This window comes from Propithecus coquereli, unplaced genomic scaffold (genome assembly GCF_000956105.1).
Source record: "Propithecus coquereli isolate 6110/MARCELLA unplaced genomic scaffold, Pcoq_1.0 Scaffold371, whole genome shotgun sequence".
Classification (NCBI taxonomy): Eukaryota; Metazoa; Chordata; class Mammalia; order Primates; family Indriidae; genus Propithecus; species Propithecus coquereli.
In genome coordinates, this window is record NW_012149408.1 from 1,471,401 (window position 1) to 1,495,551 (window position 24,151).

Here is a 24,151-nt window from a genome sequence, read left to right on the forward strand (position 1 = left end):
GCCAAGCCTTTGTGCACCGTCTATGGATTTAAACTATGAAGCAGCTGGCCTTCCAAATCAGTGGGGAGAAAATGGGCTTTTCAATAAATGGCGTTGGGACAGATTGCCAGGCATCGGAAGAATAATTGTGGAACCCTACACTTCATTCTTTACGAAAGAATACATCACATTTTGATTAAAATCAAATATTTAAAGTAATCAAAATGTTAGAAGAGAATATGAGTAAATACTTCCTAATATTAGAGTACAAAAAACTTTCTAAGTATGTCATATAAAGTAGAATCAATATCGTTAAAATGTCCATACTACCTAAAGTGATCTACAGAATTAATGCAATCCCTATCAAAGTACCATCATCATTCTTTACAGATCTAGAAAAAATAATTCTACGCTTTGTATGGAACCAGAAAAGATCTCATATAGCCAAAGCAATCTTAAGTAAAAAGAACTGGGACGTATCAGTCTACCAGACTTCAAGCTATACTACAAGGCTATAATAACTAAAACATAATGGTACTGGCACAAGAACAGAGACATAGACCTTTGGAACAGGACTGAGAATCCAGAGATGAAATCATCCACATATGGTAATCTAATCTTTGACAAAGCGGACAAAAATATACACTGGGGAAAAGAATCTCTTTTCAATAAATGGTGCTGGGAAAACTGGATAACTACATGCAGAATAATGAAAGTGGATCCCCACCTCTAACCTCTCACAACAATCAATTCGAGATGGATAAGATTTAAACCCAAGGCATGAAACCTTAAGAATTCTAGAAGAAGATGTTGGGAAGACCCTTTCAGACATCGGCCTAGGCAAAGAATTTTTGAAGAAGACCCCCAAAACAATCACCGCAGCAACAAAAATAAATAAATGGGGTCTGATCAAATTAAAAGGCCTTATTCCTTTTGACAAAGCAGTGCCAACATGTCAAACTTGTTTCCACTGTATATTTAAGAGACTTGCTTTTCTTTAAGTGATGAAGGGTTTGACTTCCTATGGAACTCGTGTTAGAGATTTCTGTGCTTGGTGCCTGCAGCTGCGGCTTTGCTCCTCTGAAACCGTCTCTCTGGCTTATCCCCTTATGAGTTAACCCTGTTGATCTGTGGGATGATGGGAATCCAGTTAGACGGGCACACTGAGGAAGCCAGTCGAGCCGGAGTGAGGCTTGGGCTGCAGTGGAATGAGGACAAATCTTCCACACAAACAGCACAACTCCCTCATCAGAATTCCCAAGTGCATTGATAAAGTTGTGCTTAGATCTAAATATGTTTTAATTGTGTTCATTTTAAATCAGTACTTATTTGGTTCTTTTTCTTTATTTTTTCTCAATATGAAATGAACTCTTTCTTATCATTCTTCAAAATGGGTATCTAGTTAAAGTTCCTTTTTATTGTGGCAAAATATATATAACATAAAAATTGCCATGTTAACCATTTTTGAATGCACAGTTCAGTGGTGTTAAGTCCATCCACAGTGCTGTGCAACCGTCACTGCGGTCCATCTTCTCAAACTTGGAACTCTGTTTCTGTTAAACATCAACTCCCCACTCCCCCTCGCCCCGCCCCTGACAAGCACCCTACCATTGTACTTTCTGTCTCTGTGAGTCTGACTATTCCTGGTACCTCACATAAGTAATAGCTCCTTTGGGGTGACTTTAATTAACTGAAATATTGAACAAGTTTAAGATGGTCACAAAGCCTCAGGCCGTAGATGGAGGCTGAGATTAAAAGCAGTGTTCATTCCCACTGACTTCATTCCACACAACACCCAAGTCACGACTGTGAAAAGTTCGCCTTTCAGATCACGACCGTGGCAATATCTAGCTCTATGAATTCTCTAGTGAGAAACTGCTTGTCATTTTATGGCTTGTTTTTCTTGCTGATTTAGTATAATGTTTCCTGTTGTTATCTCTCAAATGAAAGCATGGGACAGGTATATTTAATATTGGTGTTTCTTCTCAAAAATAATTGGTGTTCCTAGCTATGGAAACAGTAGAAAAGAATTGATATATTTCATCAACTATATGATGGCATCAATTGCAAGGCATATGCTGATTCTAAAGATGTTACGATGTGGGGGAAAATTCATGTGTCTTAGAATTGATGACATCAATTTATTAATTACAAATCATGAAGACAGGTCAGAAAATTGGAATGTCAGTAGTTGATCAGTTGGTCATTAACACAAAGACATACAGATACTGTTAAGATTTTTAAAGAAGAGATTTCATTAGCGCTTCAGCTGCCTTTTGCCGCCGGGCATGTCTGTGAGTCTTCATTCTACATTTCGCCCTTTCCAACAGGGCAGATGACCACAAGAGAGGGCTGCTACAGAGACCTGAAGTTTCAAGTAAATACATCCTTCTGCAATCCCAAGACCCGCCCTGTCACGGGGCTGGTGTCTTGCAAAGTAGCTGCCTGTCCTCCCAGGTAAGAAGTGCTGTGTTCCTCTAACAGCTTCCCAGTTTGCAGACACGCTCAGTGAGTGGGCGGGGCTCTGAGTTTACAGGATGAGAAGTGCTGACGCAGCCACGTAATTCATAACAGCAAAGATGCAAAAGGGACGAGAGCTGCCTCGACCGGGGTCCTGCACAGTATGTTTGAGCGGGAAGGTCTGGAAGTCCCGGCATCCTGTTTGTTTTATTTGTACTTTAATCAGTTGCAGGCCGGCGGGAGTGAAAACTTACTGTGACGGCAGTGGCGCAGTCTCTCTTAGCCAAAGTTGATACGATGGAGGCCGCTTATCAGCTCTGCAGAGGGGCGGAGGGGGCTCAGGAGAGTTGGGGAAGTGAAAAATTACAAAAAGCAAGAAGGTGGCTTCTTGTAGTTCTTGTGAAACCCCTCTGGGTTTGCCAGCCGGTGCTTATAGGAGTTAGGCCCCCACCTTCCCACGAGACCAGGACACAGGTGCTGTGGTCAGGTGGGGGCTGGAGCAATAGGAGATTCTGTCTGAAGCCTGGAGCTTTCTCAGGCAGGCGCTGTAAGGGGGCTTGGTGCACCCTGGGGATGCGACCGTGGGCTGTTGGATACCACGTTAGTGTTTGTTCAAGACTTCGCAGGCCAGGGTCGAGGCCTGGTGGGAGAGAGGGTTCAGGGAGACTGGCTCTGCTCTGGTCGAGGACAGAGTCTTCCTCAGCTGTTGCACCAGCTTGTCCCCCACCTGGACAGCCAGGTCTGCACCTGTGCTCCAGGTGACATTGACATCACTGTGACCTTCAGTCACAGATCTCCGAGGAACCTCATTACCTTGCAGATGTGGGAGGGTCACTCCACGTGTGAGTTCCTCTTTTCACACTCGGTGTCGTCCACGTTTGCTAAGGGAGAATCCTCTCTGGCACCTCAGGGCACCCAGCTGTCTGTGCTATAAAGTGGGGAAACCACTCACTTGGACCGAAAGAAACGTATGTATGTGTCTGTGTCTGTGTGTGTGCGAGAGAGAAAGAGTGAGGCTTTCACATGCAGGAGAAACTGGGCTTCCTAGTTGTGTGAAATTATATCCATTTGTAGTTTTGCACACACCCTCACGTAAAGTAGCTGCATTACGCCAGCCGTATTCACGAGCTCCCTCGGGAAGACCTCAGGAGTGAGAGGTTTGCAGTACTCCGGACTCATGGTAGGATCACAGACTCGGAGCTTAAAGGAGGCGTGGCCACCACAGCTGCTGCCAGGGTTGGTTGTGACACCATTAACATCCGCATGAGTGATACTTCTGGCACACCTGCCTCTGTGTTCTTCCCCTGCCCCCACTTAGATGGTCGTTTTCTCCCTGATTCAGTCTCTTGCTCCACCCCTCTATGTCCAGTTCTCCTTCTTGTCTTTGTTAGAAGCTCCTCCTCCCCCACACTCACATATACTCACACACACACACACACACACACACACACACACACACACACGCAGACGCCCAACTAGACATCACCTTCTATCCTCCCAAGTCCTTGGGTCCTTGTCTGGCCAAGGAGATGCCAGCATGTGCCACTGGCAAGTCCTGAAAAGGCAGCTGCTTCTCCTCTTCCTCTTCCCACCTCCATGGGCTGCAGCGGGGCCTGCGGGCAGGGACAGCCTTGTTGCAGACTAGAGTAACAAGACAGAGGGAGTCCAAGTCCCTGGTGACCTCCTGGAGCAGAACTGTCCTCCCCCTGCCCCACAGCTGCCTACCAGCCCAGACTCCACAGGAAAGGATCTGCCGCCTCCCTTGTTTAAGCTGTGGCTACTGGGTCTGCGTTGGTGCAGCTAAGCCACTCTCCAAGGTCATATGTACCTCGCCTGTGACACCCCATGCAGAACACCCCCACCAGCTGTGACCCTTGGTGAGCAGCACGTGTGCTCCAGGATCCACTCTGCATGTGTCCTTTTGTCTCACAGGGGAAGCTGTTTTCTCCACCCCTCACTGTCTAGGACCTGAGTCCCCTCCCCAGGCCAGAGTCCATGGGTAGCACCGTAAGCCTTCCCTCTCCAGCCCCTAACCACCTTGCCCTACTCTACCTCCATTATACTCCCTCAACAACCCAGCCTGGATACCCCTGCCCCTTGAGCCCTCTACACATGGAGCTCAGTAGCTAAATGCTGCCTGAAAAGTCCCATGTTCTCATGCTAAAAGTGTGGCCACTCAAGGATGGCGGATGGCGTGCAATCCTAATGCCCATTCCTGGTTCGTTTGCTCTCCACCCCACGGGACTGTGGTTTCATATCACCCCCAACCCCCTCCAGCCTTCTTCCTCCTCCCTGCCCCACCCTCGCCATCCGGGACCTCGGACTTCAGAGAAAGAAATCAGTCAACAACCACTCCTTCCTCCTACCAACACCCCACCTGCATCTCTGCCCACCTGCTCTGCATTCCCTCCTGTCGCAATGGGCAAATGGCCCTGCTGCTTCTGGAAGAGCCTCCATAAGGTACTGTTTTTCCTTACAAGTCACCTGTGTAGCCCTGCAATGACTAGTGGTGTTTTTCTCACTGGGCCTCCTCGGCCTCTTCTTCTCTATGGTTTTTCTTTTCGGTATTGAGGGTGCCAGAGCCAAAGACATCTCTGTATTCTTCTCTGGCCTGTTTTCTACACTTAATTCACTCAGATGCAATTTCTGTCAAGAACATCGTGTGCCGAAAGAACAAGCACAATTCCGTGGCAAAGGGGTCAGTCTAGGGAAGGTGGAACTCATGCATTCTGACCGTGTGTAGAAAACAGTGGGCTGGGCTACCCCAAATTCACCTAGGTAAAATCTAGACACCATCATCTTATCTAACTATTTGATGTATTTATCTCATATTTCATAATGTTTGTACTGCCCTCTGCAATAGAAAAATTTGAGACAATACAGAAGCCTCGCTGTGAACCCAAAGCCATCCTTCCCGGCTGGGAGACTCTTAGGGATGACAAGTGGGTCCCCTATTCCCAGTGTAAGTGTGAAAAGTGTGGGTCACGGCGCTGGCTGCCTGACCGCCAGGGCTCAGCCCGCCTTCCCCACTTTGGTTGGTTGTGATCCGGGCAATAACAGCACCTGCTCGCGGGTAAGGCGAGGATTCTGCGCAAAAGGCTCCCAGATGTAATAAACACTCACTAAATCTTGGCTATTCCTCTTGTTGCTCTAAAAGGAGAAACAAACTCACATATTTATTTAGTCTGTGAAATGAACTTATCAATGACAAAACACAGAATAATGAATGTACATTACATAGATTAATCCCCGCGGATTATTATTTTATTCTATTATTTTATTTTAGTAATTGAGTTGGGAACATAGAATTTAATTTAAAATGTTGCTTTGCTTTTCCTCTGAAATGGAAGACATATTTCTCTCTTGTCCAGGATACTGACAATTTTTTGTTCCTGATTAAGTGGGCAGAAAACTCAAGTTCCAATTTTCTGATGATGACAGTGTGTCTCCCTCTTACCCGACTGTCTCCCATGAAGCTCCCGTGGCCCTCGCTAAGCCATGGGCGCTCCGTAGCTTTGTCTGAGCAGCCTCGCAGAGCTGAAGCCGCTGCACCGAGTGAGTACAAAGCACTCTTGCTTCCCAGAGCTGCTGCTCTGGCTGACTTCAGGTGTCAAGGAGCAGTGGGGGGCGTGTGTCGTGTTCAACTTGAAGGAGGGTCCCAAAAGGATTGAGGAGTGGAAACTTTAAAACATCCTCATCCACAGCCTTCTTATTTTTAACTTAACTGAAAAGGGAACCTTCCCTGCTGGCACCCAGAGGCCTGCGTCGCATCTGAGTCTCACACAGTTGGATTCCTGTCAAGCCCCGGGATGGTTGACCAACGGGATCCCCCTAAGTCATAAATCTCTGCAGGGCGCAGGGTGTTGGGAGGCTAAGAGTCTCCTTGCTGGAGGAAGAAGGTCTTAAAACGTCCACAAGGCTTCAGCTACTAGCAGGAACATCCTGGTGAAATAAGCAATTCCGAGCTGCCTCTCTGGGCTGGGGCAGCCAGCTCCGCCCACCCCAAGACTGCTGCTCCTCAGCCCCCACTATCCGCCAGCCCCGCTCCCCACCTCTGCTCCACGCCAGGGGCCTCCTTGGCACCGTCCTTGCTGCAGACGGGGTGCTCACTCTCCCACGGCTCTCCCACCCTCGCCGTCTCCCACCTCTGTCTGCATTTTAGCATGAATCAGGCATTTTTATCACTTGTTTTTGAAACACGAATTATAAATCATGCAAATATTTGCTTCCTTTATATTTTTCAGCTTATCTAAATGGAACAGCTTTTCATGTCATTTATCTTAACTCTCCAGTTTTCTAAGCGTAAACACTGATAGCATAACTTCCAGGACAATGGATTGAAGATACAAGAGGAATAGTTTCCAGATGCTAACTGGATACTTTCCCCCTCTTTTCAGTATTCTTCTAGGAGCGCAGAGTGAGAGTTTGGGTAAAACATACTGTGATCAAAGGCTTGATTTTCTCCTCTTAGGAATCTGTTCACCTGGAGCCCCAACTTGATATTTGGGTGGTTGTATTCTGTTTGCCTACGCTCTGGTGACCATTAGCAGAACTGTTCCTTTTACATCCAAGGTGCACAGGTCAGTCCCTGTGTTCCCGCGGTGGCACACTGCAGAAATGAAAGATGAAACTCAGCACGGAAACGTTGTCACCAACGCTCTCCTACAGCAATGCTTTCGTACTTTCAGTAACAGGGAGGGAAGAGTGGTTTCTTTTTTAAAATTTTTCATCTCTTGTCGAAAAGACACTTTTAGATATGACCCCTGAAAATACTAACCACCTACTAGTGTATAGGTTACCAAGGGAATGAAAAGAAACCTGGTTGCTTAGGTGGTATCTATACACGAAAGGGTTTTGCTCACAAAAATGCCAAGGAAGTGAACATTTTGATTCATTTAATTATCTAAGTACCTGAGAGTACACTAGCATCAGGAGGTGCTTCCTGGATGTGAGGCCTGCGCAGCCCTGCAGGGCCCCCACCCTGGAAAATTTCCTGGTCGAGTCACTTTTCGACCGCTCAGTGCATAAGCCTTGCTGTCTGGATAACCATCCGTGGCAGTGTGCTGTAGCTTCTTGTAGGACACATTGATTTGTTGTTGTTACATATTATATTTTTGTTAGGGAATGAAGTTTATATTTCCCTTTAATAGATTCTTGTTTATATGACATACTTAGAAAGTTTTTTGTACTCTAATATTATGACGTATTTACTCATATTCTCTTCTAACATTTTGATTACTTTAAATATTTGATTTTAATCAAAATGTGATGTATTCTTTCGTAAAGAATGAAGTGTAGGGTTCCACAATTATTCTTCCGATGCCTGGCAATCTGTCCCAACGCCATTTATTGAAAAGCCCATTTTCTCCCCACTGATTTGGAAGGCCAGCTGCTTCATAGTTTAAATCCATAGACGGTGCACAAAGGCTTGGCTGTCCTTTCGCGTCCTTCTCTGTGTCACCGAGTGATCCTCCTGCGCCAGTTCCACACTGTTTCCTTCTGCAGCATTTTAGGAGGTTAACTCCCTGGCAGGGAAAGTTCACCTTTCAACGCTTGTCCTTCTTAGAATTACCTGGGCTCTTCCTGAATGTCTTCTCCAAATGAACTTTGTATTAATATTTTTTGAAATTTTTGATGGAGATTACGTTGCATTATTAGATTAATTTAGGCAAAATTGAAATCTTGAAAACTTGGAAGATGCCTATCAAAACCATTTTTTTTCTTCATTGCTTCATTTGGTCACTGGGTTCTTCAGGAACACTTCATAGATTTACTTACATGAGTGAATATGAGTATTTCTATTTTTTCCTGAATATTTCACAATTTTTATTAATATTGTGAATGAAATTTTATATTTTATTAAGTTTTTATTTTTATAAGATAAAACATTCATTTTGTAACCAAACACTAAAATTTTATATTTTCCATTTTTTCCTGTCAATTATATTTTTAATATCATAAGCCAGTAATGATAATTTTGGCTTCCTTCTCTAGTGTTTATCCATCTTGTTCACCCCTGCTGTCTGGAGGGCGTTTTTCAGAAGAATGATCTACCCTGGATTTCCTAACTGCTTATGTACCTGTCTGCTGCTTCACACCGGCTCCGTTAGCGTAATTCTGTCGTCTTGTCTCCTTCTTGGTGTCTTGCCTCGTAGGATTCTTACTCTTTCACATTGCCTGACAGCATGGTTACATTTTGTGAAATTATATTTGCCGAAGTCAGCCTTCTTCAGAATATTTTTAAACATGTTTTTGAATGCTGTGTACCTTTTTCACATATGCATTTCTGTGGGGAGGGGCTTCTATGCCATCTTCAAATAGGTTCCATGTAAGGTTTCTTTTTCCCAACTCATCTGCCCATTTCCACACAGGCATTTCCACACAGGGGATCCCGTTGGCCAGCCATCCCGGAGCTTGACAGGAATCCACCTGTGCGAGCCTCAGATGCGACACAGGCCTCTGGGTGCCAGCAGGGCAGGTTCCCTTTCAGGGCATTTCCACACAGGTCATTTATCAACCAAAAATGGAGCGGACCTCCTGGCTGCAGGGCTTGCTCCTCTGTGAACTTTGTCCAAGTGCTTTAAGAAACTAATACTTTTGGTTGGTCAAGTGAGCAGTGCTTTTGTTTTGGTTCTCTTGATATGTTCACCGTTTCTCAGCCCTTTATTTGGTCCGGGGGGGATGGGGGGGAAGGAAGGAATTTCTGTACTCCCTCAGTTGGACTGTCTTTTCCAAAATCACCATCATGACTTCTAAGATAAAAAGAAAAGTTTCAGAGAGATTTGCTGTCTTTATAAAGCTATCAAAGCATGGTCCCTACCCATCCAATAGTCGCGTGGCCTATAGTTACCAAAGACGTTAACTCAGAGTTGGTCCGCCGAATGGGAGCGGTATTTCTCTCTGAAGACAAGGCTGCCTTTCTGCTGGGTGAAGGACGGCTGTGAAGGTTTCCCAGAATTGGCAGCTGGCCACACTCTCCCAGTGGCCACTGGGACCCACGTTCAGGACGTGCCTCCAGTCCACCTCTGATGGGGGGTCTCACAACTGTCCAGGGCACAGGTGCGGACCCAGGCTCCGCCACATGCTCCTGCATCTCCCTGGGCACATGAGTTAGTATTTCTCAACCTGAGCTTCTTCATCTGGAAAATGGGCACAATAATCATACCTGCCACACAGACCTGTTGTGAGGATTAAAGATTTCGTACAGATAAAGCACCTCATTCAATACCAGCTATCAATATTAGTATTCTAGGAACTCGGTAAACTAGAGGGATTTTTGGCCTTGGATGAATCAGCAGGGATCATCTGACTGTATATCATTCAGAGGCTTGGAGTACATATTGGTTTATTCAGGACAATGAGGCTTTGCACAGCGTGTTCACTGTTGTTTAATGCCTGTTAGACCATAACACACAATGACCCATACCTTAGACATCTGCATTCAACCCTCCACTGATCTCGGCATTTCAAACACCTTCGCTTCTTCTTTTTCAGGAGAACCTTTTATTTAGTTGAAAGCATCAAATTTCCCAGATTGCTTTCCCATGTCTGTGAATGCTAATGCAATTCTTTCATGGCTCCTTGCACACATGTAGACCTTACATCATGCAGGCAGTTAAAGAAAGACATCACAGTCCTACCTAGCCTGCCCAGACATTATTTCTCTGTTCTGCCTATGATACTTGGGAATGAGTTATTATAAATGCTGCACTGGTTGGCTACCTTCCCAATTTGAGTCATTTAAACCAGCTGAACTAGAGAATGAGGTCTTTAAATATGGGCTTTGTCTACCCCAACTCATTGTGGGAATACTGAGCATATGCAAAACCATTAAATATAAAATAGAGTATTTTCTGATGTCTGTATATAGAAAGTAAATACCACTGAATCACTGGACTCTTGTTCACACCTGACAGGTACAATGCACACTATGTGGGTCATGGACACACTTGTAACTTTGACTCAAACTGTACAAAAGTAATTCATGTAATCAAAACATTTGTACCCCCATAATATTCTGAAATTTAAAAAAGAATCACTAGACTCTTTTGCAAAGTAGACTAATAAATTATACCAATTATAATACAGCTAATAGAGATACCAGTGTAGTACATTCTTCCTCATGTTCCCTTAATATTCTGCACTGATGTTTTAAGAAAAATAGATGAATATGACATTTACAACATAATTCATTTGATGAGTTTTGTGATGTAATGACTGAAGCTTTACATTAGGAGTTTGATTCCAAAGAATGAAACAGTAAGTATAATTTAATCATTTGGTCAATTAAACTAAATATCTAACTACATTAATTAAGTATTTTAAAAAGTTTTTATAACCTTTCAGTATCTACTAATATATGGAAACCAATTTATGGGAAAAAAGTCAACCAATGGGTACCTAAGATTTAATAAGAAAATAAGAAATAATGAATCAGCAAGTGTCTTGAGGAAGAATGAAGGCATCTGAAAAGGTAGTTTCACAGGGCTGGGAGCCAGGAGGTTACATAAATATTGTTCTACCTACTAGAAGTGTTCGTTTCCTGGATCTGATTAATCTCCTCACAGTGCCACAGTGAGAAGTCCTTCCTGCAGAGAGTGGAATTGTTCCAGCCTTATGAAAAAAGATGAGTCCAGCATCAAATGTTAGCCATATATTCTTGGCAGGCACCCTGCCTAACAGCATCTATTGGCCAGAAAAAACGTCTATGGCGTGGAGTGCCTTCACACCTGGGCCTCAGCTTAAAAGATAAAACTTACAGATTCTTAGAAATCATTGTAAAACCGAAATCCTGCTGTTGTTTTGTGGAAACGACTGTAAGTATCCCTGGGCCTACTGTCATTTCTGCCCTTTACTTTTGAATTCTTTGCCCGGACCCATCTACAGAGGTCCGTACCCTTATACCGCGTCGCTCAGTCATCATTGACTGCTTTCATAAATTTGTTAAAAGCAAGAAAATGAGATTCCCGGTTTGTTCAGTGTAAGCAAGCTAACCACGGACAAAGGGATACGCAGAGCACATGGACACGGCGCTGTGGCCAGGATGTTCTGTCTCTCTTTATGGCCTGACGGGAAGGAATGGGACCCATACCTGGGCAGGATATTGATGCCGATTTCACGCAGGGTTTATTAGCTTGCTGGAGGGTTTGTTCTGTGTAAAATATGGATTCAATCTGCTTCTTTGGTTTCCTTCTTAAAATCCATTGGATTTATGACAATTCCTGGTGACCCTGTCCCCATAGACGTTACATAAAACTGTTGTGGATGGCCCCAACTGGGCAACCCCGCTTGGCCCGGGCCCTCCCAGCGCCCCCCACTGGTGCCATTCACAAGCCTCGGGAGCGCAGTGGCTGCAGTCCAGGCTCAGGTAGTCCAGACACGCTGCACCAGGACGCCTGGAAAGCATTCTTAGAAACAGTCTACTCGGGGCCTGGAGAAGATCATTTCTGAGCATTTACCTCCGAGTGAATATCCAGGAAACCCTAAAGCAGAAATGCCAGAGGGCCTGAAACTGGAGGAGGAGCGAGGCATCATTTTCAAATCCTTGTCATAAAAGGAAGAAGTCGCAGTGGGGGTGGTGAGACTTCTGTCATAGAGCGGGAAGCTGATGTTCCTTCTCAAGAAATCGAGGATCCAAAGAAAGGAAGCTGGGTACAGTTGTCAGGGAGTCCTCCGTGATCTAAGGAACATTTTCCATCTTGAGAAATGAATTAAACAGTCTCGTGTTGGAAGGTCATTCATTTCAAAAGAAAGAAAAATGAACCAAAGTCAGTCATGAAGTGTTTAAATTCGTATTAGACACGTAGGCTTTCCCTAGAGCACCGCGTAATAGGCTCCCTCGAAAGGCAGAAAGATATTAATATTTCAGACCATATAGGAAATCTGGGCACTCATGATGACTCAGGGAAACCTGTTTGGAAAGAGTGACATCCTGAGTATTTTGACACTGATTCAATTCTGAATCATTAAGGAATTTCCAAAACACTGCTCCTTGAGGATAATTAGCCGTAAAGTAGAAATACACAACTTTCCCTCAGAGTAGTGAATTCTATACTTATCTATGTAAGCAATTGAGATGCAAACAAAATTTGCAACTATCCAATCAAAATATTCAAGCCCACAAAATTCCCAAATACGTGCATTTTTCTTAGGACATTTTAGAGCTAAGCTGCATTAAATTACTAACTCAAATCAGATTGCTCTCCATCTGACAAGCCAGCCTTGTGCACGTCTTACTTACTTGGCAGCAATGAGCAGAGTGGCTAAGAACACAGGCTCACTGGGTTTCCTTCCTGGTCCAGCCACTCCAGCTGTGCAACGTTGACCATCAAGGACTGGAGTGGCTGCAGCCAAGGTTCTCGGTGTCTCTGGGCTTCAGTTTCCTCACCTGTCAAATGGGGATTCTAATGGCACCTCCCGCTAGGGTTGTTCAGTGGGTTAAGGTGCGTGGACAGGTGAGTTGGCATATGTGGGCTTTAGAGAGGAACCAGACCTGGTAATGAGAGCCCAGGCCCTGGAGCTGGACTCACTGGATTCAAATCCCATCCCACACCACTTAGGTAAACCACTTCACTTTCAGGATACAGTAGCATCTACCTCACTGGCTGGTGGGGAGAGTTAAACTAGTTACTACATAAAAGGGAAAAAAAACAGCTCAGAGCTCTACCTGGCGTTTGGTTTGTCCTACAGAGACGCTAACTCAGCTTGCTGTTAGTTAATCGGTAACCAGATGCATTTATTTATACCTAAAGAAAGGAAAGTGAACGCCATCTCAATTAGTTCGTTAATTAGTTAATTAGTTAGTTAATCCCGCAGTCGGTGCAGCTGGTGTTTTGCTCCCTGCTGCAGTATTTGAATCCATCTGCACAAGCCTCATTTTTTCCTTTTAAGATTTTCAAACGTTTTGCTAGAACCTCAAGATTTAATATGTGGGGTTTGTTATTGTTTATTGTTGTTGTTCTATTGTTAATATCTCCCAAAACAGGGTAATTTTCTCTAATCCCCCAATAATCTTCTATGGCTGTGCTCAAAGTAGGTATCAGACTCCAACAGGTCTATCTTATAAGATGTCACAGCAGCTGTAAAAATACCAGTCACTCCCAGGTTTCCGCAGGTACGTTTGACCCTATTATTCGTAAGTGGAAGTGGTTAAATCAGGGGATGGCAAACTATGGCCCAGGAGCCGAATGCAGCCTGGACTTGACCTGTAAGCACAGTTTCGTCAGAACACGGCTAGGCCTGCTTGTTCCCATGGCGTCGCTAGCCGCTTCCCCGCTGCCTCCGCAGGGGCGAGTCCTGCAACAGAGATCGCCGGGCCCACCAGTCTGACGTATTTACTATCTGGCCTTGACCAAGGTATTTGCCAACTCTTAGGCTAGATGAAAGCATCTCCCAGCAAAATGCATGTCTTAATCAAAAGTGTTGTCTCTATAGTATCTTTTTTTCAGGGCAAAATAACAGCGTTAATGCTACTGCAGCAAAAGATTTCCAGCTCAGAAAACCTAAACCTAGTTTCAGTCTACAGCCTTCCTATTATTAGTATTTGATTATCTTTTACAGTAACATAGATGATGTCTTTATTAGTAGATTTATCTTCTCAGCGATTTAGGGATAAATCACTGAGAATGACTTTCTCAGGAAAATAGCATATCTTCAGGATAGGAAAATTTCCCAAAGTAAAGAAGCAACTTAGATTTGGAATCTTTACATCTATGTAATGCTCAAATCTATGCAAGCTTACATTCGCATAGCTGGTTTTCACCTAAGTTATCTAAGAAAGACATTTCCTAACCAGTAGTTAACATGTCTAAGCAAAGCTGGTGGTCTCATGGTCACAGCCCGTGAACGTGGTGAGGAAAGGCCACTTCTCCCTTGGGAATGTGAACAAGGAGTTACCCAAAAGCGGTTCCAGAGGCTCTAACGTTCTCCTCATTTCCATGACTCAGGGGGTTCCAGCAGCTTCTGGAGGGAATTACTCAAGTATTGTATTTAATTACACTTCTCTTTGAAAGACTGGGTTTGCAAGAGGCGCCAGCTGCCTTTTCTTTTTCATTGTAACCCCCCAGGGTGTAGGACCTGCCTGTCCTGTTCTTTCCCTCAGTGACCATTTGCTCTTGTCCTGTGCTCAGGTGAGACGGGAAACACCTGTGCAGAGCTTTTCCAGTATCTCTAATTTCGTTTAGTGTGATTGAGATGGCGTCCACTTTCCTTTCCTTAGGTATAAACAAGTGCATCTGGTTACCGTTTCTTGGGCGCATTGTTTTTCATATTTTTTCATTCTCCCCACCCTTTGATTTTTAGGACTTTATTCTAAAATTTCTTAATTATTCTCAAAACAGTAAATACTCAAAAATCACATAGTTTCAACATCATGAATCCTTAATTAATAATTTTCATCCATATCAGAGAATCACTTAAGAAATAATACAACAAAATAAATGTTCATGTCCCAGTGATTTTTTTTTTTTTTTGCTTTTTAAAAATTTATATTTACTAGTCATGCCTTTGGTGTTTTTTTATTGATTTTCAAAAAGTGCATATAAAATAAAGTTACTGCAGTAGGAAAACGTGGTTTTCCCTCTTCACTTGTATGTTGAGGGACTGAATTTATTGAGTCCTGGGGACCACACGTGCATGACCGCACTTTCCCAGGTGAGGGTTGAGGATGAGCAGAGGAGCGGAAGGATGAGGAAGAGACAAAGGAATGAAATGATGGTGACCACAGCCAGTCTGCGTGGAGAAGGCACTGTGACCATCTCTACTCCGCAGATGAGGACATGGAGGAGGTGGAGTTCCGAGATTTCACAAAGGCCACCCAGCTGGCAAGGACGGAGCTGAGGTTGGAACACAGGCGCCTCACGGGCTCAGACACAGGAAAGGCCGTCCTTAGGATCATCCAGCCAGGAGCATGGACCAAGACGGGGCTTCACAGAGAACTTGGGTTTGCGTTGCCCTGTTAGCGCTTGGTTATAATTTTGTGGATTGCTATATCCACAGGCAAAAGTGAATCCTCTGAAACATAGATTCATCACAGTGAACCCAAAAAGGAAATTTTAGGGATATTACTATACTTAACAAGTAACAGAGCTCTATATCCATGAATAGGGGATGATGATGTTCATTGTCAATTTGTCAGCAAACATCAAGTATTTGTGCTTGTGCTTAGTCCTGTGAGCTTCACAAAGGCATTGATTAAATGTCAACCTATAAAGCATAAGCTTTGCGGACAAACAGAATGACCCACTCTAATGGGACGAGCCCACCACCACTACCATAGCTGCGCCACCAGCCTCTCACCCTTGCAGCCTCAGAAGCTTCCAGTCCACTTTCCTATCCCCGGCCTGGCTCCCTCTACTCCCTTATCCATTCTGAAGCGGCAGCAATCCTCCTGAAATGCAGACCCAGTGTGGAGCTTCGCCAGCTCTGGCCTTCCGTGCCTCTGCACTGTCATTTGCTAGGAGCCCAAGTGCCTGCAAGGGCCCTGCCCTCTCAGCCCTCACTCCTGCCACACTGGTCCCTCTCTCCTTTGACTTCCTGGGCAGCCTGTCTTATTGCCCCTGTTGGAATGCATCTGTCGGTCCATCTCTTCACCGCCCCTGATGTCTGGAAGGCCCAAGATAGGTCTGGCTGGTCACCCTCCTGCAAAGCAGGGCCGTGGGCTCCACGTCGTGTCTGAGAAAGGGTAACAAGCGTCCCTCATTCCTTTCAGCAATGCCAGTGCCTTGAATGGAGGGAAGGACAAGTTAGCACATCCCCAAGTCCCCAAGGAATGTGAGGCCGTGGTCCTGAGAGCAAGGGGAGACCCAGGGGAAGGAGCAGGGACGGAAGGCGCCGAGAAGGGCCCCTTGCCGACATGTGGGCAGGTCGCGGGACGAGGCCTCTGACCATGTCACAGTTTCCTAGCTAGTTTTTATTTCTAAGATGTAATTCCTCCCATTGTTTTTCTTTTCTTTCTTTTTTTTGGGGGGAAAAGTCCGGGGGTTTTTTTTTTAATTTCAGAATGGTATGGGGTACAAACGTTTTGGTTACGTGAACTGCTTGTGTACGGCTTGAGTCCAGGTTGTAAGTGTGCCCACCCAGACAGTACCCGCCTCCCATTACTTTCTGAGGGTGGCAGCAGACACATTCCTAGCTCGCTGCATGTGAAATTTAACCCAAGGACAAGTAGGAATAACTGCCTCTTGTGGCTGCTTGTTCTCACTTTCCTGTCTCATTTCTTTCACTCAAGTCCTTTGTGTGAGGCGATAATATCCAGGGGGAGAAGCTCCCGCCAGGATGAAGCCCTCAGACATCTCTGCTGTTTCCTCTTTGTCCACAAACCGGTGTCTCTCAGTCCTTTAAAATGTGTGATTTCCACTGTGATTGATTCTTGCCATGCTTGCCCGGAGATTTCTCCGTTTGGCCCTGTCAGAAGGCAGCCAGCCAGGGAGAGATGCGGGGCTGGGCCTCGCGAGCTGAGACGGGGCCAGCTGCCCTGGAATGTCCCGAGCCACTGGACAGAGGGTCTCTAGGTCCTGAAAACATGGAGCGTCTTCGTTTCCTTCCTTGTTCGTGACGTTCCATGGTCTTTGCAGTAAGCTTATATGCCTTTCCTTTAAAAAGTTAAGATTTTTTAAAAATTGCTAAGGCAGGATCCACTCTCAGGACAGGGTTACCAAATCAAGCAAATGATAAGGGAAGAAAACAGTGGTTATGCTAATTAGGTCCTTGGAGTGACCAAATACATTCTTAGGTATAAACTAAGTGATGGGACTCGGGAGATTTTCCAGCCTGTAATCCCTCGCCAAGACAGACCCTCTTTACTCTAAGAGCCAAGGGACTCCTCCTCGGGGGAGCTAAACTCCTCCTGCGGCGCCTGGCACGCTGTGCGCCCGTGGGCCTTCAGGGAGGGAGGACGGCAGACACAGCAGGTCCACACGGGTGAGCCCTGTGCCCTCGGAATCAGGGAGCCGCTTAGGATTATAAATGGTAACGGGGTGTGTTCACATGAGCTCTGACAATACTTCTTGGCAGCAGAGTATGGCAATTGCAAGGGGGCAGTTAAGAGGGAATTCATATGAGAATCTTGTATTAGTCCGGGTTCTCTAGAGAGACAGAACTAATGGGGTGTGTGTACAGGGGGAGAGACAGAGAGAGAGATTTATTTTAAGGATTTGGCTCAACATGACTATGGGCACTGGTAAGTTCGAAATCTTCGGAGCAGGCCAGCAGGCTGAAGACCCAGGCAAGAATCTCAGTTTTGCCACCCAAGTGCCAAGTCTGCTGGCAGAATTCCCTCCTCCTCAGGGGTCCTCGGTCTTCATCTGTTCTTGCCTTCAACTGATTGGGTGAGGCCCACTCATGCTATGAGTCATATCCGCTTTACTCAAAGTCTACAGGTTTGAATGTTAATCTCATCTAAATATACCTTCACAGAAACATCTAGAATGTTTGGCCAAATATCTGGGTACAGTAGCCTAGACAAGTTGACAGGTGAAATTAACCATCACAGACCTGGACTCAGCCGATGTGAGTGTCAGACACACAGGAGGGAGTAGCTCTGCTGCCGAGATGAGGGAGGGACGGGCTGGAGGAAGGAAGCAGGGTTCCCTTGTGGTGCAGGTGACAGGAAGGGCCAGTGGGAGGAAAGACGGGGACCAATGGCTCAGGGTGCCTGTCACCCATCAGGGGGAGGCATCAGTAGGCAGGGCGTACGCAGGTCTGGAGCTCAGCAGGGAGGACTCAGAGTCATCTCCAGATGGCGGAGAAGCTCCCTGCCCCAGCCCACTGATGGAAAAAGTAGATTAAGGGAAAAAATCATTTTAAAAAGTACACACACATATCTTGAACATTTATTTTCACTGAAAATGCATCCATTTTCTAATTCTTTTCATTATGACCCAAACTTTTGAGTAGGGATCTGTCTACTGATGTGTCTAAGTTGATTATTTGCATAAAACATGCTCCTTGCCAATGATTGCCAGTCTGAAGTGTCTTTGAAGAAGGGTGAAGTTTGTCCCATTTATCTGAGTGTGAAATCGTTTAAAATTTTTTTATTATTTCTCAATATTTTACTTTTGTCTCTGCCACACCTAAGTTGACAGCAATCTCATTTAATGACTGGTCTCTACTGAGTCATTCCAAAGATTTAACTTCGTTTTCATAGAAACAAGCTTTTCCTTTTCTCTGCTCATGTTTCATGGAGCTACACCAGATTTAATTACATTACGTAATTCCAGTAACAAGTCCAGCGTAAACAGATGGGCACTGGGAGCGCAGGCTCAGTGCCCTGAGAGCCGGCGCGTCACAGCAGCAGGATGTTGACATCCCTGGGCACGGCTGGCACCTCACCCCCTGGCGCTCAGCGTGGCATGGCTGGTGGTCAGTATGCGCTGCCAGGGGCGCAGGGAGGTGCGGAGTCTGATGTGTCCGTTCGGAATGAGGAAAGAAGACCTTCCAATAAGGCCGGACGTGGACCAGTGCTCAGGGAGGAGCCATCCAGCCCATCCCTCTAGTGTTCAGAGAAGAGCGGAGCAGACACATAGGGAGCCCGGGACAGAAGCAAATCCAGAGAATATTCCACCGCTTTGCCCTCCTGACGAAAAGGTGGAAAATAGAAAGTAGAAAACCGGAGTCTCACCTGGGAAGTTATGTTGGCCCTGCCCAGTGGGAAACCGATCGTGTGCGTAGGTGGCGGGTGGTACAAGAGGAGTCTTTGTGTCCTGAGCAGTGCCTCCTCTTACGAACACACCCACTATTCCGTTATTCCACGGCCAAGTAAACGGTAAGTTCAAGAAGATCTTGCACCGTGGAGACATCCTTGGATAGCAGAGTCTCTCCAGTCCTTCAACTGGATTGTTTGAGAGGCTTGGAAGAATATAAATACGGGAGACAATTACCTTCACTTCTCGGATATCTTCATTTCAACACTGGAAGGGTCAGTATATAAGGAAGCAGCTGTGCTCCATCCAGCTCGGAAATCACTTTGGTTCTCGAGGGTCCTCTTCAAACTGCCATGACTTTGCGCTCACGGGAGCCAAGTGTCTGCATCTGGGCCAGGAGCCTGCTGCAGAGCACGACCTTCAGCCCGGGAGGCTGCTCCGAGCCAGCGAGGCTGCTCCGAGCCAGCGAGGCTGCTCCGTGAAGGAGCCCCGACGGGCTTTTCTGATGTGCTCAGGACAGGGAATGAGGCATCTGTTTTTCTCCGGAAGAATCAATTCACCAGACTTCCTCCAGCCCGGTTTTTTATTGGTACATCTAGTTAATTCTCATAATGATTACAAAACAAAATCAGTACTTTAATACAAGTAATTGAGGCCACAAAGGGAGAGGGAGGGTAGTTCAGAACTTCAGTGGCCAGTGCCTGGGCTCTCCTGAAGAGTTCATGTTGCCTTTCTCAGGATCGTGGTCCCAAAGCCACCAGGACTGGGGATGGCAGGGCTTTGCAAAGCTTTAGATTCCTGACCCAACCCCTGGAACGCCAGGGCCATCAGATCTCTGATTCACCGGGACTGCGCAGATTTTGAGAGCCCCACCAGCAGCTGTAGTTTGGGAAACACTGTCTTGGTCAGAAGCTAATAGCCTAGGGTCCCCTCAGCCTGTTGTGCCGTCCCTGGGTGTGAGAACTGTGGGTGTTGCGCTCGTACAGTGGAGGGAGTTACCGCTTCTGCAGTCAGCACCCCATCTCAGTTCCAGTCTGGTCTCGATTGCTCATTTGCCCACCTGTGTGTGTTTCCACCCTTGTACCTTGCAGTCCATAGCAAAGGCGCTTGTAACATACGCAGCTAGTGCAATGGTTGGGCGTTGAAGGGTTACAGAAGTGGGCAGGAGGCGGTTGCCCTCCCAACATTCGAATCTGAAGATAGTAAAAGACTCTTGTTCTTTCCAGTAAAGTAGGGACGGATTCTGGCAACAGTGCTGTTTTGGGGGTGGGGGCTGGCAGTAAGATATACCCCCTCCTGTTTGCATCTTCTCCTAACTCAAGAAGCCCTTGCTTCCTGGAGCTCAGTTTCCCCACCCACGAGACAAGACTGGTAAATGCGATCAGCTCTGGAGTCCTTCCCAGCGCTAACACTCCGCTTTCCCTCCCCGTCTTCTGTGGAGAGAGGGTGAAGGGGCCACCTTGCCAAGGACCCACCGCTGTCGTCATTGAGAATCGAATGATTTCCCTTTTAACTTTCATGAGCTGAAGTCTTTCATGTACATGAAAGAACGCAAAAGCCCCCAGTGTTCTGCAGAGAGGAAACCCTCAGATGAAGGATTTTTGCAGAAACAGGGAATTAAGGCTGTTTTGAACTGTGAGGTCAGTTTCTTTTGTCTGTGTGTCTCTCATAATTCCATTTTCCCTGTCTGTCTTCATGTCAATGAAAGCTCTGTAGACCTTACTGATTCTTTGTAAGAAAAGATCTGATGACAGGATAGTGAGACAGGAAAACGTGGTAAAAATAGCATGTTGGCCTCTGAGTGGTAAAACTCCACATACTTTTGGCTTCTCGGTCCGTAAAATTAACACCCACAGCACCTCGTTTGGGGAGAGCTTTTGATGTCCTTCAGTTTGGTGTTGTGTGCTTCAGCAAAGAAATCCTGCATTTAGGCATGAAAACAATTCTGTGTCTGTGTCTGGCTCATTGCAAATCTCTCCTTCAGTTTCTCAAGTCGAACAAAGTGGTTTGACTTTTGAGGCTGAAGAAAACGGAGTAACTGTCAGGTTGCAAGCTTCCCAGGCCCCCGTTCCCTGCCAACCAGTTTCAGAGATGGGCTTTCCATTCCCATGTGAAAAGCCATCCAGACCCCAGCATTAGCCCCTAGGAGGACTCCTCCCAGGAGATAGTCCAAGGGTCCTGGCCTGCCTGGACAGCGTGCAGAACATCTTTGCAAACCGATCGTGGTAGAGGGAGGTTGAGAATGTGTGGCATGTCGCTGTCACTTTTGATGTACTTACTGCTGGACTTCAGGAGGATTTATTTCTGATGTACTCACTGCTGGACTTCAGAGGGATTTGGAGACTTTAAGTGCGCTGCTCCAGAAGGTGTTGTACGAGAGCACAGTGCCATTTGTCTAGTCACTCTGGCGGTACCTACTACACTAACTCACACCTTTGGTTACCAAGATAGTTGTTTCTTTCAGAGCTGGACTTCTGCCTCTGAATTTGCTTGGAGTATGGCTGGCACCAGGTGATACTGATGAAATGTCCATTGACATAGGTCGATAATAAGTTCCCAAGTCAGTAGAGGAGGAGGGGAGGTAACAGCCCAGGGTCGTCTGCCAGATGGGCTTAGGAAGCGGTGTCTCTCCTTCCACTCTACCCACCTCCTGCTAGCCTTGGCTGCTGTGCTTTCAGCTTCCAGCCAGCCTGCATTCTTGAAGGTTAACTTGTTAACTGTTTTTTTTTTCCTTTGGAAAATACAGATTTTTCAAACTGGCATCTGTTTATTGTTGAATGTGCCTTGTTATCTTCAAAACATTTCATTTGAAAGAAAAGTGTCAAATTACTCACATATGTAAAGATGACGCTGTTTGATATGAATAGAAGGTTGTTGTGTCTTCAAAAGTCACATAAAACCTGTCCCATGAGGCCATGTTGGCAGGTGTCCTAACCCCTGAGCTATCTGGGTATTGAGCGTGTCCGTGTGCAGGGCAACAGAGGTCACCCGAGTGGATGAGGTGATGAAGACCAGCCTACCAGACACTGTGACGAAGGCACCCGAGCCTGCCCGGTGCAGAGGCGGCGCCTCCTCTGGAAAGCTGCGCTCTAAGTTGTCTCCCACACGTCCCCCTCTCGCCCCTCTGGAACTAAATCCAGCCGTTAGTACCCAATATTTATCAGGGCCTCTCGTGGGTCTGTGTTGTGGCAAGGTTTCTACCCCATCGTTGTTCCACACCTTTCCCACTGAGCTACGAGAGACTCCTACAGAGAACGCCAAGAGTAATTCTTAAAAATAGAGCAGCAGAGGGCTTGATCTTGAAAGCTCAAAAATAGCTAACAGGGAAAAGAAACTGAAACTGAATTTTAAAATGAAGGTCTTTGAGAGACTCACTGGTGTTAAGTCCATGAGCAGAGCTTGGGCGGCCGTGGGTGGGGCTCCGCCGTGAGCGGCGAGCGGCTGGGGTCCAGGCCAGGCTGGCCTCTGAGTCAGCGCTGTCGTCATGACACACGGACGCTTGTGTGGTGCTTCATGACCAGGCATTTTACCCTTGTTGGAAGTTCGCATTTTCAAAGGAAACTTTCCAGAGTCAAATCAAAATGTTATTTTATTCTTTAAAAAATAGGAAAGTCATTTTATTGAGAAACAACCAATGATTGCTGACCATTAAGAATATTGACTATTGAACAAATGATACCAGGAAATTCTAGCTAAACTGTTGCATGAGAACTGTAAACCCCATCGCTTCCTCCAGCAGTGCTGAGAGCCACAAAGGAGTGCCCCACGAGGGAGCCCTGAGTAGCGGGAAGCACCGACGGTGCTGGGTGCTGAGTGCTCCTGTGCCCTTGCCTTGGGGAATACCAGCCACCCGTGTCGTTCCCGTTGGTGGGCTTCGGAAAACCAAAACAAAGCAGGGGCCCTCGGGGCAACTGGGCAGCTGCTGAGCACAGTTTGTTACTGTGCATGGAACCCCCAAACACTGGCACAGACGCTTACGTGGATTTTGACTCGCTCATGAGCTGAAACAAAGACATTTCCCCAGAGTTCAGTTTGTGAAACAAAACAGAAACTTGTTGTTTCCAGCTGTGGTGTGGATGATTTTTGTTCAGGAGGACTCCCTGATGACTTGAAGTTGAGAGAGAAGGGCAGAGAATGGCCCAACCCAGTTGGAACATCTTAAGATGGCAGAAGCAGAAGCCTTCGTGAGATGGTGTGAAAAGCCTCCAGACAGCCAGGATGCCTTGATGCCTTCCACAGCTTGATGAGGACACAGAAGTTGTGATTTGTAAGGCTGCAGGACTGAGCGAGCAAATGTAAGACACGGCAGGAAACATAAAAACAACGTGAAAGCACACAGAGGTGGCAATAGAGCCATCGAGAGGCTCCAAATGCAGAATTATCACAGCCACGAAGCCAAAAGCTGATCTTTCATAAGAAGGATGCATAATTTAGGTGGTTTAGCACGTAATAAAAACACTAATCTTGTTGACAATGAAAAATGGAAGCATTTCCACAGTTAATATAGGACAATTCCTACAACACTGACATACATTCTTTTCTCATGTATAAAAATTCTCATTACAGACTGTTTATGATTTTCCTAAACACATAATGGAATCTTTTCAGGAAAAACACTTGATATAAAATAGTTCAAGGCTTCTACAAACAAAAATAAGTAAAAACATTATGGTGCAACTCAATCCAAAGGCAGCGAGCAACGTGGCGTGGCTGTGGGGAGTTCTGGCGGGATCGCTCCTGTTTCCCACCCCTCCTTCACGGTCCAACACCTGATTGAGCCTCAGGACTTTCACAATAGTCCCACATTTGGCTCCAGAACTACTCGGGCCACGGTCGCGTTCGAGAACATAGGAAAGGCGCTGATCATCTTGCTCAGAAATCTTGACAGACGTGGCACACGTGGAACCGGTTCCACTTCAGGAAGTTCCCGGGTGTCCGGGAGCTTGAGAATTCAGCCCTTTTTGCCTGAATTTCCTTACTTGGGAAGGACCTTGGTTCAGGTCATAAAATCAGAGACACTGGAAATATGTTTGCAAAGGCTCTGCGCTGTAGGAAAAATGCTTGTTCTAGAC

The 24,151-nt window shown here is 46.0% G+C and overlaps 1 protein-coding gene across 1 annotated transcript in view; it reads left to right on the forward strand.

Annotated features, from left to right (window-relative positions):
* Positions 1-24,151, forward strand: part of ADAMTS16 (ADAM metallopeptidase with thrombospondin type 1 motif, 16) — a 137,502-nt gene that overhangs the window by 100,800 nt on the left and 12,551 nt on the right. Inside the window, exon 17 of the mRNA XM_012651848.1 lies at positions 2,310-2,436. Within this exon, the coding sequence (XP_012507302.1) occupies positions 2,310-2,436 (127 nt within the window). The remainder of the gene's footprint in view (positions 1-2,309; positions 2,437-24,151) is intronic.